This window comes from Plectropomus leopardus, chromosome 10 (assembly GCF_008729295.1).
Source record: "Plectropomus leopardus isolate mb chromosome 10, YSFRI_Pleo_2.0, whole genome shotgun sequence".
In the NCBI taxonomy this organism is placed as follows: Eukaryota; Metazoa; Chordata; class Actinopteri; order Perciformes; family Serranidae; genus Plectropomus; species Plectropomus leopardus.
The window spans coordinates 24,829,416-24,846,060 of NC_056472.1; the positions used below are offsets into that span (position 1 = coordinate 24,829,416).

Below are 16,645 nucleotides of genomic sequence, written 5' to 3' on the forward strand. Positions count from 1 at the left end.
TATACATTTTGACATCTGAATGGTTTCTGTCGCTAAAAATCAGTATTCATAGTAAACATACCCCAGATTGCTTCTTCATAGGTATTATAGAGTAAAGCATGATACAAACAAAGAGCAGGGCACCTTAAAACCAAAAGAATTGACAAGTTTGGTGTTTAAGATATGTTGATTGCCTTTATTGCACACAGAAAAAGCCCCCGGCCCTAAGTCGTAATTGTTGTTTTTATATTAATATCTCCATTTCACGTTACACACAAGAATCCCCCTAAAAGGCTGCAAACTTAAGAGAATATCAGATGTGCTAACTTAGTTATATGAAAAGAGGTGGATACAGAGAGCAAAGCATGATGTCAACAAAACCATTACAGCTAACTGCAACAGTGTGTGCAGAGAAAACAGTTATAATGCAATGTTTGTCAAAACACCCAGAATGTTAGCTCATAAAAACACAAGTAAAGGAGAACCCATGTCACCTAAAACTTATCAAAAACCACAATCCATTTGATTTTGAATCACTTGTCGTCTTCAGTGAAGGCTCTGGAGAAACTCAGCGTCGCCATCTCTCTGTGGGGGAGAAAAAATTTTTAATTTAATTAAATTTAATTCAAGGTGTTTTTCAGCAAATAAAATACAACAAATACATATTTGTGATTTGTGAAGATCAAACATTTGACTTTTTAAAAATTTTTTTTTTTTTTTACCTCTGATGCCCTCAAAGCAGTTCTCGCAGTGGACCGCCTGTTTGTAGATCCACAGGCTGTCTCCAGCTTTCATATTACCCAGAGTGCTGTGACACACCTGACACTGCCAAAACACGAGGAAAGAGATAAATGCTGAGCAGTCAGCTGCAAACTTAATGATAACATCCTGTTGCCTGTGTTACATGTTAGGGGTTAGTTACATTTACTCCAGCCTTACGCTTAAGTATATTTTTCAAAATCATTTACTTCATTACTTCCATTTCATTCAGATTTATATTCCACACTTCCATACATTTCAGGGGGGAAATTTTGTGCCTCTCACCCCACAACATTTATCTGACAGCTGCATTACTTTGCAAATTAAAGACTGAACACACACACACACACACACACACACACACACACACACACACACACAGGTGTTTTAAATTACACTGGCTGATTAGATGTCTTGCTAGCTGTAATTTGGGTAATTTGCAGGGAATGATCTTAAACTTTTTCACATGTCATAGTAGAAAAAGCTGAGGTGTAAATATTAAAATGAATGATGTTAGAGTATGGAGTGATAGATTGTTTTTACATAGGATAAATACTGACTTTAACCCTTGAACAACTACTACACTAACTACATTATTTTTCTTGTGCTGCGTTCAGGCACATTTAACAAGCTATTAAACCTTTGATACCTGAAAAAATGGTTAAATTTCTTTCCAAAGTATGGGAAAAATAATAATAAGCAACTTCACAAGAAATGGCCTGGAATTACAATAATAATAATAATAATAATAATAATAATAATAAAAATAATAATAATATTAATAATAAAATCTATAAAAGGTGACAAAAATGACCTCAAATTATTATTAGATATTATCAAAAAAATAGAGAAAAATAGAAATGTCAAGAAAACTGTATTTTTAATTCTAATTACATTTTTAAAAAAATATGTTGCAGAAATTTCTGTTTATGTTTTTTGTCACAACCTCGTTTAGCTCATTTTCTTTTTTGTTTTTGTTTTTTAGGCCTTTTTTATGCCTATTTTCATATAATTTTCCAATAACTTTTTACTAATTTATGTCTTCAGTTTTTTTATTTCTTTTGTCATAATTTTCCAATAAGTTTTTACTTATTTATGTCTAATGTTTTTGCTTCTTTTCAGATAATTTTCTCATAACATTTTACTAATTTCTTGCTTTTCTTTCAGGTAATTTTCTTACTGTTTGTTTTGCTTTTTTTCCGGTAGTCCTACTACTTTATTTCTATTATTATTATTATTTTCAGCCAATTTTCTCGTAACTTTTTACTAATTTCTTGCTTATGATTTTATCAGGTCATTTTTGTGTAACAATTTACTACTTTATGCTAATCTTTGGGCTGAAGTTCCCCATCACCCTCTTGTCATGTTATTTAAAGAAATCATGCCAATTTTTCAAGGTTTCAAAGGGTTAAAGGAAAGAGAAACAAAACTCGTGTGCTCACTTTAAAGCAGGTCGCGTGGCAGTTGATCTTCATGTCATCCAGGACCATCTTGGCATCACCTGTGAAGGGCTTATGGCAGTAGCTGCACAGATCTTTCTCGAGCACCGTCCTGTAAAAGGAGTTATTTTTATTCTCTATGTTCATTCTTGCCTTTGGAAACAGGCAGAAAAAAAATCTCACCCCATATTAGCTACTACGCATGTGGACTGAAAGCTCTTGGAGAAAGTTTTTTTCCATGTTAGCATGTTTTTGCACTTTCCTTACCTCTCAGCAGGTGCATACACACTCTTTGCGGAGGATGAGTAGACTGAATCAGTCACGTCATCTGACCTGCTGTGAGAGTTACACAGTTATCAGTTTCTACAAGAATCATGCTTTACTGTTATGTAATATTTGTTAAATAAACATCATGGGATACCTGCTGCTCCTGTAGCTTTTTGAGCTGTAACTGGTGATGGAGGGACTGGTGATACTGCTATACTCATAACTGCACAAAGACAAAATGAACCACAGATGATGTGAGATTTAGAATTGTTCTTATTTACTGCACAGTGAGAGAGAAGGAAAACAAACATGACGTGAAGGCTGTGCGTGCTCTCTCTTACGTGGAGTCTGGTCTGGTGTAAGAGTAGCTTCTACGGTCGCTGGTGTAGTCGTCGCTGTGCGTGCAAACACAGAACAGATTAGAGACAACAGAAGGACTGCGGTCACATTTACGTCTGGTTTCAAAGACACCCCTGAAAGAGGTGTTTTGTTGAGTGTGAGAGATGTTGATAGGAGTCAAATGATTACCTGGGTATTGTGCTAAAGGTGTAGGAGGTGGTGCGGCTGGAGGGAAGATCGTCAATGAGCGAGCCGTAGCTGCGTGTCAAAGTTGCATAGGATTAACTTGGATATGGACATTGCTTTTATGGGTCTTTATAAGGTCATAACTCAAGACATCATGTTATAATTTGAATATTAGCAAGACATGAACATCCAAAACAATTTTCTAGCGGAGGACCCCCAACCCCCTCTTTCTGTAGGTTTTGTTTAAAAAATGAATAATAATAAAGAATATCGCACTTTGAAATGTAAAGAAAACTTAACTGATTTGAAATGTGTTATTGTTCTTTCATTTTATTTGAGGCCTACACTTTTTAAAAGCTTGAAAGCAGAAGTGTAGTAGAAGTAGTAGTATTTTAATTAACTTTACCTTAATAAAAATATTTCTATTTTATTTATTCTTGATAAAATTTATGGGCATTATAAAATCTGTAGACCGCTCATATATATATATATATATATTACAACTAATTTCAATACTCTATCAATATATTGCCACCTAATCTTGAGTGGTTTCTCTGTAAATGGCATCAACCCACATATTGGTGTGTTTACCTGGCTGTCCTGCGAGTGATGGACGGTGATGACAGAGTTGGGCTGTCTCCTCTAAATGGCATAAAAGACAATGTCAGATAAAGTGGAAAAATGTACACACAATAACATTACACAGTCTCAGTCATTTAAATCCAACACTCACCCTCTGCTGCTCTCCAAGGTGATGATCTCCCTCTTTGTGATGCTGCTGCTGCTGCTGCTGCTGACACAATGACAATGTGATTATATCACTGACATTTGAATAACATTCTTGTATTCTTGTGTGTATTTTTTGTGAAAAAATAATCGCTGAAACATCTCACCTGAGAAGAGACGGAAGACTAGATGCAGATGTAATGCCTTTAGGCAGCAGGGTGTCGTACAGGTCATCCTCAGCCCTGTAAACACAACAATAATGTTAATATAGCGAATTCGAGTGAAATCCTTTCTTTCACTCATTTCAAAAATATTCATGAATATTTATCTTACATGGAAGAAGTCCTTGTTGTGGTTTTAGTCTCACTTCTGTAAATAATAAAATAATTAAATAAATCAATATTTTGATCTAACTAATTATCGAATATTTAATGTAGCCATCACTGTGTAAAAAGTTGTCCTGCAGTAACTCACCCATTGGTGCTGCTTCTCACTGTTACAGTTTCAGTACTGGAGATAGTTCTTTTGCCATAAACAAGAAAATACACCTTAATGCAGTATATAATTATGGATTTCCTGGCGTTATTATCAATATAATTCATTTTCCAGGCTTGATGAATAAAAGTATCACCTGTCCAGTGAAGAGTAATCATCCTTGGCAGATGAAGGGATGAGTGTCTTGAAAAGTTTGTCCTCCACACTGCAAAGAAATATTGGTTAAATTATATTGTATTGTATTATATTATATTATTGATTATGAATTCAACTTTTTGTCTCTAAGAGGAATAACATACTATTTGTTGTTTAAAAAATTACCTAGTTTAACTTTAATACACAAAAGACATCATTATAATTTTGATAAAAATGTCATAATTATATCTGTCCTTTATTATTCTGGCTCTACGGCAGAGACACACAGTGAAGTGGGCACCAGGCATTGTAAAACCACACTCACACACCAGTCACACACCTCCATTTAGCTTACAGTACATGTCTCTAGAGGTGGAGATGAAAATTCATCATGTAAGGGCTCAATGACGTTACAATATATCAAGAATAACCTTTAAGATGTTGTAGTTTTAAAGCATAAGGCCAACATTAGTCTGTAGTTTTCTTTTTAATTGAAAAAATGCATGAAACCAAATACTTTATCACTTCTCTGCCCTGTCTGAACCAGTCAGCTCCAGCTGACTGGTTCCTACTGAGGATGTAAATATTCCAGACTATTCTCAGGCACTGTTTGTACTTTACCACCAGAATTCATTTATAACCCACGTCAGTGAAGGCTAAAATGATGTGACCAGTGCGCTGACGGGAGTAGTATAAAGAGTGTAAGTCTGTGTAAGTAGGGAGGTTGGGGTGGTGGATTGGTCAAACAAACGCAGGACTTTCACCCAGCAGACTGGTGTTTGTGTTGTATAAAACCAAGTGAACTTTGACTTATTTTAAGGTGTGTCTTCACATCATGCTGCTCAAACTTATTTCTTGTCCTCAACCTAACCTACATAACATAACTATCCAAAACCTAACTGTAACTTGATGTTACATATGTAATGTGATAACGCCCAAGCATGATTCCTTTTTTTCTAAACCTAATTCTATATTCACATAGATTTAGGCAGACAGTAGACGTCATACTGGATATGATGAGAGCAGGATGGTAAAATTGGGTGAGCATGGGTAAGTGGTGCATTTGTTGGGGACTATTTTCAGTGGTGGACTGATACACATTTGGTGCTCAAGTGATTTTACAGCAACAGGTTGTTGTATGTGTGAAAAATAAACTACAATGCCCATGTTGTTGTATTAAAGGCTCTGGATGACACTTACTGTTGTTACTTGTATTTGGACCATGGAGTACAATACAAAGGAGTAAGATGTGCTGTTGTATTGCTGTAATGTAGCTTTTGTATTTTGATGGGATTTTTTGGATTTAAAAAAATACAGAATATCATTACACTTATACTTTAATATTATCGATAAGAAAAAGTACTTTTCTCTAACAACTGGGATATAATATCACTAAGACAATACACAACCTCCCCTGTATTATACCCATAATGGGACGAAACTCACTCAGTATCTGGGCTGCTTTTCACTATCACAGTTTCAGTCTTGGACACAGTTGTTTTGCTGCAACGAAGAAGATATTACAGAAAATGATCAGTGATTACATGGCGTCATTATTAGTGTAACTGAGTTTCTCGGTTTGATGAATGAAAATATTACCTGTCTACAGGTGAGTAATCATCTTTGACAGACGAGGGGATGAGTGTGTCGTAAAGTTGATTCTCCGCGCTGCACAGAAATTCATGTTAAATTGTAAGTGATGTGTAGGTTTAAATTGCACTGCAATATAATTCTAATCATACATTTTAATAATTTCTTACTCTTTATTGCTGGTAACAGTCGTCTCAGTCACTTTGGTTGTTCTGGAAGGTGTGAAGTTTGTGTATTGTGACCTATGTGAAAAATGAGAATCAGTCAGTTATCACTTTATAAGTACTTTGTACATGTACTCCAGCTATTTTATAATTTTACTGTTGTATGTTTTACTCCATTACTGCTCCCACAACTTTCAAGTAACCCGTGTGGCATGTTGAATTTTTTTTTTTTGGTAATAAAAGTTCTTTAGCTAAAACAATAGGGGCATAGCAACAAAAATATACAGTATACTTTACTTTCTATGGGAAAAGATTTTCAGCAAGTACTTAGTGCATCCAGGTAAAAAGTGACAAAAAAATCAGATAAAATGTGTTATTATTCTGAAGTGAAACCAGCATGTTTTTAGGATACCAGGTGCCATAAAATCATGACTGAGTGATGTTACAGACTTACATTTTTAGTATATCACCATTTAAAAACAAACAAGCACATTTTACTTTACCGGCTGTGCCATTTTTAAAAGCGGGTTTCTTGGTAATCTACCAAAAAGTGTCCCATATTAACTGACTTCACCCTAAATGTATAGCAGACGATACTTATGAAGGCTAGTTTTACAAAATTTTTCTAATGGAGTATTTTCACATTTTTGTACTGGTACTTTAACGTAAGGTATCTGAGTAATTCTTATAACAGTGATTATTATAAAAATATATTTTTACTCTCTGCTTGAAGACTGGACCCGCTCAGTGAACGTCTTGGTGGGAGATTTAATCACAGGGGATCTGAAAAAGAAAAGAAAAAAGAAATGACAACCTCAGTTGTCATTAAAGAAACTCAATGTGTGATATGAAGTTACATATTAGTGCTGCAATATTCTCTACCTAACACTCTGGGAGGTGGTGATGGTGGTCTCAGTGGTTTTCCCGTCCTTTGTGACCGTGGTGGTTGTGGTACTAAAGGAGAAGTTATATGAAAGAAATTTAGAAAATGATTAGGTGTTGCATTTTTCACCTGTTGGTTTGGTGCAAGTATATGTTGACTTGGTTAAAAGATTGGAGCACAAATTAAAGTGTTCACTGTACAAACCTGCTTTTTGGCTCATCCTGACTTCCGCCGAAGCTGCAATGACAGATATCACAGTCAAAGCTTCTGCAATTCAAGTGTGTCTAAAAACATGACGTTATTTTTAAAAATCAAAATGAATTTGAGCATTAAGAATGATTAATGAAATCATACATCTTGCTGACAGATTGCACATATGATGTCTTGCTCGTAGTAACCTCGTCGGTTGGGTTTAGAATAGATGTGCCATAGTTTGGGTCTCGGCTGGAGAATTAAAAAAAACAACAACAGATTAGTTTTCTCATATTAACAGAGATGATTCAAAACTGTGACACACAAAATGAATGTAAAAGGAGGCATTTTTCCTTTTAGATGTAGTAAAACTGAGATATGAATTACAAGTCACACCCAACAGTTGTATTTTCTGCAGTGTGTGTTTGGAATATTGTGTTTCATCCGTTATTTTTAGATGACTTACTCAACGTCTTCATCCTCATCATCTGGTTTTCTGATCCAGCTGTTGTCTCTAAGCTTGCCTGCAAACACAACAAAACTTGAGTTACTCCCACTCCAATATTCAAAGCTGTCACAAATATTTTAAACGTCATAAGTCCACGTTGTTTTAATTCAATTTGTTGACTTTTAATGCATTAGTTTATGTCTGAATGTTGCACCCTTTGAAGCTCCTCTTACCCTACATGCATGGTATCTTTATTTTCAGCTACAACTCTGATTACTCAATTTGACAATTTAACAAGCTGCTAGAAATCCAAATGACACAGGCACTTAAAAAATGCATAAATCTTTAGTCATAATCACTCACAATATTATTATTCTAGTTCTAGTTTGTAAAAATGTTTCACTATTTATACAAATACATACAGCAGAGTATGAAGGCTGTAAAACTGTAGTACTTTCCATTAACATGTTTGACTTGCACCGATATGAAAAGTGCTTATCAAGTTAAATGAAGCCATTGATGTGACACAATGGAATTGTTGCACATATTCAGAGATTAAAAGATTTTATTTGTCATGTAGTCAAAAAATATGTGCACTAAAATGCAGGGTTGCATACTCTGTGCTAAAGACTAGTGTGCAATGATTAGAATAAATGGTGATATCAAATTAGAGATAAAAAAGAAAAATAAAATCTCAAAGAGTAAAAAAAAGTAACACATAAATTAAATTGTTTGACATTTTTCAGTACTTACCGATGGGCATTTTGTAGCTTCACCTGTGAAAGAACAAGAGGGGATTAGTCACATAATGAAATACTACACAGTATATCTACCACTAGGTGGTACTGTTGTTTTTTCACACACAGTGTTGTACCTGAGGTCTCTACACATGTAAAATCAACTCTAAAAGCTTAAGAATCCATGCCTTTATCTACATTTATGCCATTTGTTCTCCTCTTAAGCACTTCCCCATCAGGTTGGTTTTGTGAACATGTCATGCTGGATTTGTCACTGTACCTGTTTGTCATATATCAAACCAAACTTCTGCTCAACCCCACACTCAGCGATTAAGCCCTAAACTGGTTTGTCTTGATCTGTACCCACATGAAGACACACCCACCCTCCATAACACACCTTCTCTAAACACACGGTTGTCAGCAAAAACAGAGGGGCGTACCGTTGACATGCCACTAGCTATTGATAAAGACCGTGCCCTTTCAACTACCCGCAAACTATAGCACAAACATTTCCATACCAGCGACATGAGGCGGATAGATTTACTGCTGTGATGGAAGTTATAACAGGAAATGCAACATTTGTACAAATATCAGCCACACAATTATATGTTAGATGAATGCTTATAGCCATAAAACACTGTATTTATCGTTTACTTATATATTATTATGGCTTGTGTGAGGTAGTTGATGGTAACCAGTGGTAACCAAGTAATAATACATTACTTGGGATGATCTGTACTTTACCTGAGTTTTTGCATTTCTGTCAACTTTCTCTTTTCTCCACTACATTTCTTGAATGATATTTATACTTTTACTCCAATACATCTTTCCAAAGTGTTTTAGTAACTTACTATAAAATAGGCAAGGAGGGAGGAAGAAAAAAAGGGACAGACAAATGACTGAAGGGATGGAAAGCAAAGATAAACTGGATTTTGTTCTCTAAATCCTTTAAGTGGTGAAAAAAAACTTGTTTGTCTTCAACTGTAATGAACACTCCATTTTTAAGGTAGTGTATATTACAAGAAAATAAACTTTACTTGTACTTTACTTTCATCACTTAAGTACATCTAATATAATAAAATTACTTTTGATACTTCAGTACAGTAAATATCTAATGCTTTAAAACTTTTACTTAAATAATATTCTAAAAGGTGAATTTAACCTCTCCTAAAGCCATTTTCTGGTAAGATATGTGTACTTTAACTCAAGTGTGGCGTTAAGGTACATAACCCGCCACTGACAATGTTTTGAAGTACTAAAACTTTTCCTGAAAAACTTTGAGCTTCCTGAATTGTTTAGATTGTCGTCCATCGTCCAAAATAAATTCTTAAGAATTTTAAGATAGATTAAGTACAATTTCTTGTTTTTGAGTTGAAACTTAGAGAACTTATTACTTTGTTCTTGAGAAATACACCATAATAGCCCAAATTTACCGTCCAATCACACTGGTTCTTAAATCAGTTCTTATTTGTCTTTCTACAGTTTGCTTGCAGTGCTTTGTTGCTATAGTATATCATGTGGCAGATCAGATCAGATCAGAGATCCTAATGTCGTTAGACTGCCTTGACTGAAAACCAATAAGGCAGTTAAACACTTAATAAAAATGCAAATTCTTAATGTTTGCTGAGCACCATCAACATTCAAAGTAAAAGGTTCATGTTACGCAGAGTTAACAGCGAGTTTGGACATGAAATCCTCGAGTGTGTGTTAGATATGTCGCTGTCTATAATGAATCAGTATATCAGTAAGACGTACTGAACATTCGAATTCTCAAGTTAAGTGCACAAAAATTTAAAAGTATACAAAGTTACATCATTACATAAGATACGTTAGGGTTTTGTTTATGTTTTTGGGGACCTTTTAACCCCTGTGTCTCAAGAAAATCACTTAAAATCATTATATTCCTTTCTAGGCACTTTTTAAAAAATCTGATATAATTCTACAAGAAAATGGAAACTGACAAAGTATCTGGTAAGAGACAGGGTACATACCTCCACAGACGGATCACAAACAGAAAAAGTTAGCTCTTACAAAGGCTCAGGTTGTTAACCTGTCTATAACTCAGCAGTTTGCAATCACGCCCTTGTCATTCCTCCTGTTTTTAACCTTAAGGGAGGAGATTCTGTGGCCACCCAAGGGAGTGGCCTCAGACAACAATCACTCTTACATTTTTCTCTTTTCGTCGTCACCATTTATGCCATAATAATTGTTCAGCTGTCTTGTTTGTAGTTTGGAATTAGGTGGAGAGCTGAAGGACCTGCAATTCAACTTAGGTGACAAGGAAGCAGAACAGAAATAAGGGTGTGTGTGCCATTTGACCTTCTGTAGCTTTGAAATGAGTGAAATGAGTTAATGGACACACTAATATCCCCTTTTAAACACTTAACCCATATTTAGGGTGACATAATACAAGTAAAACATTAGAATATATTGATCTTTGGTCTAGATAAATGGCTTTGAACTTCACATGAGAAAAAACAAGCCCTCTTCAGTGTATTACTCTGTATTACAAATATGTATTAAAGGTCTAGTGTGCAGGATTTAGTTGCCAAAGCTACAACAATATGGAAAGTTGCATACTGATACTATATACATACTATATACTATGCTTTGTTATTTAACAGTTAATATGACTTATTATTTGATGTGCATAGACTAATACTAGTACAGTTAATATTTTGAGTTCCGCAGCATTTCTGTTTTAAAATGTTTCGTATCTGTATATATGTGTGTTACATAAATCATTGTTCTTCAGAAAGGCTGGTTGACTTTTTCTTTAACAGGACAAAGTTAGGCTACAGTTTAAATTTGATTGAAACCATTGACTCCAAGTGGACGTTTGTGCCAAATTTGAGATGATTCCCTCAAGGCGCATATATCGTGTTCATTACAATGAGACAGATGTGAGGTGATAGTGACCTTGGCCTTTTTTTCCTCCAAAATCGAATCACTTCACAGTTGAGTCAAATTTGATGTATGTGCAAAATCTGAAATTCCTTCAAATTGTTCTTGAGATATCACTTTCACGACATTGAAACAGACACAAGGTTACAGCGAGTGACCACCGAAATCTAATCAGTTCATCCTTAAATCCAAGAGAAAGTTTGTGCCAAATTTGGAGAAATTCCCTTGCCTTCTTATGGCATACATTTGGCATCCACAAGAACAGTAATAGGACAGTTTGACGGATAAATGGATAGATAGCCTAAAAACATAATGCCTTCAGCCCAAGCTGTTCCCGGTGCGGAGACACAATAAAATATCCTACTATTGACAGGAAAGTATAATCAGTGTCAGCTTTGGTTTTGTATTTAATGTCCATCAGTCAGACACTTGCCTTCAGAAAGCAGGTGGAGGACTGCACCAAGTAGGAATACTCTGTTAGCGAGGTAACTTTTAAAATAGCATGCAGTAACTTCTCAGAACATTTGTTGGCTGGTCAATTTGTGGTAAAAAAAATGGCCCAAAATTGTTTGTAATTTCAATATTTAACAAAAAAAAAATCTAGCAAAAGCGTCTGAAAGACTGTTTACACTTTATACATGTATAGTAATAGAAGTACTGGAAGGTACGGTGGTTTGAATTTGGTTTTCGGTCTGGTTGCTCATTATCTGCTGAGGTCCAATATTTAAAGTACTTATACCTTCACAGTCTGGTCCCAGAAGTAACATATGGGGCACAAACCACAAAGCTGAGGCCTGAGCCTTCAGGATCACTGAAATCTTGAATGAAATTTCGACTAAAAGCCATTTATTTTTTGTATATTAAAATTGATTAAGACCAAGCCATTCGTAGTGCCATCCAAAGGGGAGTTCCTGAGCTGCTTTTTGTTTATGGGAGATTTAGAGTTCCTTAACAAATAACAATCAAAATCATCAGGAGTACAAATAAAACGTTAGTGACAATCAGACCTGAACTGTAATGTCATATTTTTTGTGACAGCGTGCTTAATGGGAGTGCCGTGTCTGGCATGGTCAAAGGTATGAATTGTGCATAGCATGCAGGGGTGTGACAGCATGAAACTGAGGTGAACACCTCCCAGTCACAGTGACAGCATGAGAGGAATGCACACTTCTCAGTAATAATCAAACTAGGCTAAATGTCAACAGGCTGATGAAAATATTTCATAGACAGACATATCTGTATGAACAGACGCGACTGAATATTAGCCTACATTTAAACACAATTAAATCAACCAAGTTCATGTTACTCTAACAGAACTAACACAATGATCAGCTAATCTGAGGCATAAAATTAACTTTAAAGGAAGAGTGTGTAGAATATAATGGCATCTAGGAGTGAAGATTGCAGATTGCAACTCGCTGAAACTTCTCTTATGCGCCAAGCGTGAACTCTCAGTAAGGATTTCCTCTTTGTTAATTTTTCTGGAGGTTTTTGGCAGGAGCAGAATTATCTGCCGAGGTCTCGTCCTCTCTAAAACAAACAGAACAGGTGATTTAAATCAGAAAAAAAACACACTATATAAAGCAGTTTCATGTTACAAATCAGTGTTTCTCCGATTTTGTTCACTTTGTAACAATGGGCTGCTACAGCACCTACAAATGTGTGCTTACCATTTTTCTCCAACTTAATTTGGGCTCACCTTTTTTCTGATCCAGATGTGCAGGAGGTTTTTACTAGGAGCCAAATTTTCTGCAGAGGTCCCCCAGTGTCCAAGACAAACTGACCAGGTGATTAAAACCAGTTAAAACACAGAATAAAGCAGTTGCACGTTAGGAATTAGTATTTCTACAACACTGTTTGGCATGACGGAGACAGGTGTTGTACCTGTTAATTTGGGCTCACCTTAGGTTTTTTTTACTGCTGATGTCTCCTCCTCTCCAGAACAAATGACTCTGTGATTTCAACTTGTAAAAACACCCAGTAAAGCAGTTAGGTTTAGGGTTTGTTTTGTTTGTTTGGCTTGTCACAGCTGCTTAATAGGGTGGCCATTGCAAAAACACAAAAATACAAAACTGGAAAAAGTAAAGACACAAATGGCCCTATTTAAAGCCAGTGTTCAGTTTGCGAGTTTTGGGCTACAAACCCAGCGGTTGAACATGCATGGTGTTCTTCGTGGGCGGGGACCCTCTCCGTATTTAGATATAAATGGGTCAAGGTGAAAAAACCCCACAGATGATTATACACTAAAAAAAAAACAAAAAAAAACAGAGTTATTGTATTATGTTTCATATCAGCAAATATGTCCCTTTAAATCCTGCACACTGGACCATTAAGTAACAAAATATCCACAATGAAATCAAAATGTAGCATTTAATATTTGTCATTGAGTTAAAGCTGGGATGACCTAAAATGACTTTCTGCAGTCAACAATAATCTCCTGCCCTCTTTATGGGTATATAAATTCAAGTGTGAATGTCTGACACTGGGTGGTGCTAGAGCTATCACCATAGAAATATTTATACTGGTTTTGCAACTCTGATAACGTAGATAAATATGACAAGCTGCTCGAGGCGAGTCAGTCAAAGCAGCAGAAATGAGTTCCACCTGTTGTATTATGGTGACTGAAAGAGACAGCAGCGAATACAAAAGTCAAGACAATGCAAAGAGCTTTAGCATTCAGGCCCTATTTCCACAGAGATAAAACAAACTAACAATAATTTTGCTCTTACTTGTGAACATTATTACTCCAATATTTCTGAACCAAACCACATCAAGAGTTATTGTGTCCACTGATGACTTTTATGCACATTTTCATCTAATTCCAACCACCTTTCTGGACTTGTTATTTCAGTCCCACTTCATGGATGTGTGTATACCCACTGGATTACATGTCCACCAGCTCATCTCATGCTTGTGACGCTTTTGCCTGACCTATGGCATCATCTTGGCCTAGATATATCCCACTGCTCCTCCCTGCATGTGTCCAGAGTTGAGACAACCAGGGGTTAACCCTTTGAAACCTGAGCAAATTTCTGTCAAAAACATGGAAATAAGACAATTAGCAACAGGAAATGACCCCTAATTAGCAAATTAGTAAAAATATGCATGCAAGTTACCTGAAAATTGGAAAAAAAAAGATTCTGAAAAAAACCCAAATTAAAAAACAAACAAATAAAAGGCATGTAAAAAATGGCTAAAAATCGAAATTAATATAATAACAACAACAACGATAATAATAATAATAAAAATTTTTTTTACATAGAACCTTTAAAAACTGAGTTTGAAAAGTGCTTTGACGAAGCAAAGCAGAAATGGGAAACACAGAGGGCTATACAACAGAAAGCCACATAGTCGTACTGAACACAAGCCAGGCAAAACTAGGGTAGAGGAAGGATAAAATTAAGACCGGAGGACAAATACTGCAAGATGTCAATGAAATGTCAATATACAATAATACCAAGAAATAGACCAAAAACAATAGAGGCACATAAAAGCAATAAAACCTCAAATAAAAGGAAATACAATTTAAGAAATTAACAAAAAAAACCCAACCAAACAAACAAACAAACAAAAAAACATAAATAGGGTAGGTAAAATAAAAAATAAAAAGACAACATCACATAAAAGCAAGTCTTTAATAAAATAGTGATCCATAACAGAATTTTAATTACATAATTATAATAATAATAAATGTAGCTTTCTGGACATTTTTCCCAGGTTTTATTTCCTTTCTTTCTCTTCTTTTTAGCTTATTTTCTTGTCACCTTATACTGATTTCTTTCTTTTATTGATATTTATAGTTTTTTATATTATTTTTCATAGAATGACATACAGTAGATACTATGTAGGCAGGGAACATAAAAAATACAAACAAAACACATGTAATCAGAACAAAACAAAGACAAATTAAAAGAAAAAAGGGGGAACCTTAAAAGGACAAGTATTTTAAAATGGTACACAAAATAAAAAGGGTATAAGGGAGTTTAAGGGCAAATCAGGCTTCCATCAGAATCCTTAATGCGGGTGTCCCAATTAACCCATTTACTCACATAGAAATCCACTTTATTCAAGAGTCTGAATGACAATTTTTCTAATGCTGCCAGATGACCAAGTTGGCTAGACCAGAATTTGACAGGGAGCACTGGGGGCTTTACTGATGTCTTTCAATTTGTGAGACATTAATGGCAAATTGCTGATTCCTTTTTTTTCAGATTTTTTTTGACAGAAATCAAACCACTTTGCTCGGGTTTAAATTCTTTTTTCATTGCCCGTGTAAGGTGTTTGAATGCAGCACAGGATAATTATGACGTCGATCCAGCTTCCAATGGGTTAAAAAGGCAGCCTCTGTACATGGCTGCATCTTCAGGCTACACAATTAAGTGCCAAACCTTTTTATAATCTTCAACGTAAAGACTACTACAAACGGAGGGCCAACAAACATCAGCCGTGTGTAATGCTGCAACCACAATAGACTTTTAATACACTTCTGCTGAGCTGCTCTTCACCTCCGATATTTCATTCTGAGCTCCTAATGGGACAATCCCTCAGTTTTATGACAGTAAATTCTTGTGTTAAGAGTCACCTGTCATCACTGATACATGGTGTCACTCTGATACTGCGCATGATAATCTGTGAATGCTTCCTGGGTTGCTATGAGAAGAGGCTGTGGGCCGACCCCTCTCTTGTCATTGGGCCGCTGTAATGCCTGGCAGCCAATAAAGCACCAGCAGCGCCTGAGTAAATCTCCTTCTCTCTGCCTCTCTCTCCCTATAAATGTGCATGCGCATCCACACATACATACATTTACACCAGCTTCTAAAAAGATGACCTTAAATTTAACTTTGACGCAAAGGAGATCCAGTAACAATTTTGAAATATACGTGGGAAATAAATGTTGAATCAAGTCAGTTTTATTTATGTCGCTCAAAATCACAAAAATAAATAAATAAATTCTCTCAAGGAGCTTTCCCAGGACTGCTCAACTTGCTTTGCCCTTGGGCCACTTTAGCAAAATGACAGGAAACCAGGGGCCGGTTAATAAATAAAAATAGAAGTGTATAAGATAAATCAATTGCCTATTTTCAACCTTTTGTTGTTTTTTGTCCTCACTCAACTCTGCCAAGAGGTAAATCCAGGTCAGGTGTACGCAGGGGCGTTTCTAGTATTTGAGGACATTCAGGGGATAATTATTTTATTTAATAAACAAACTGTATTTTGATTATTCTTTTATGCCTACTGGCACAATTATATTTAAATCAAAAAATCCATTTATTTTAACCGTGAATTAGTAAATGGTTGGGCCGGTCCGCACCCTGCATGGGCTATATCTGCCCCATGGGCCATGAGCAGAGCCGGCCCTGGAACACTGAGTGATATAAGTGGCACCCCTGATCTCTAAGGGC

At 35.7% G+C, this 16,645-nt stretch overlaps 1 protein-coding gene across 2 annotated transcripts; it reads right to left on the minus strand.

Annotated features, from left to right (window-relative positions):
- Positions 1 to 147: 147 nt before the first annotated feature.
- Positions 148 to 10,419, minus strand: scel (sciellin). 2 transcript variants are annotated; one of them, XM_042494814.1, is made up of 23 exons: positions 10,331 to 10,419; positions 8,356 to 8,378; positions 7,621 to 7,678; positions 7,317 to 7,406; positions 7,167 to 7,199; positions 6,962 to 7,033; positions 6,800 to 6,862; positions 6,086 to 6,157; positions 5,925 to 5,993; positions 5,772 to 5,828; positions 4,327 to 4,395; positions 4,170 to 4,217; positions 4,029 to 4,064; positions 3,863 to 3,937; positions 3,703 to 3,759; positions 3,561 to 3,611; positions 2,973 to 3,041; positions 2,786 to 2,839; positions 2,599 to 2,667; positions 2,445 to 2,513; positions 2,181 to 2,289; positions 702 to 804; positions 148 to 564 (listed from the first exon to the last, which is right to left on the minus strand). In XM_042494814.1, exons 2-23 carry the CDS (start codon positions 8,363 to 8,365, stop codon positions 548 to 550), a joined length of 1,350 nt encoding a protein of 449 aa, XP_042350748.1. In that variant the 5' UTR covers positions 8,366 to 8,378; positions 10,331 to 10,419; the 3' UTR covers positions 148 to 547. The 2 variants fall into 2 exon arrangements, with proteins under 2 accessions (XP_042350748.1, XP_042350747.1); XM_042494813.1 differs by having other exon boundaries at positions 3,703 to 3,762.
- Between the last annotated feature and the right edge of the window lie 6,226 nt (positions 10,420 to 16,645).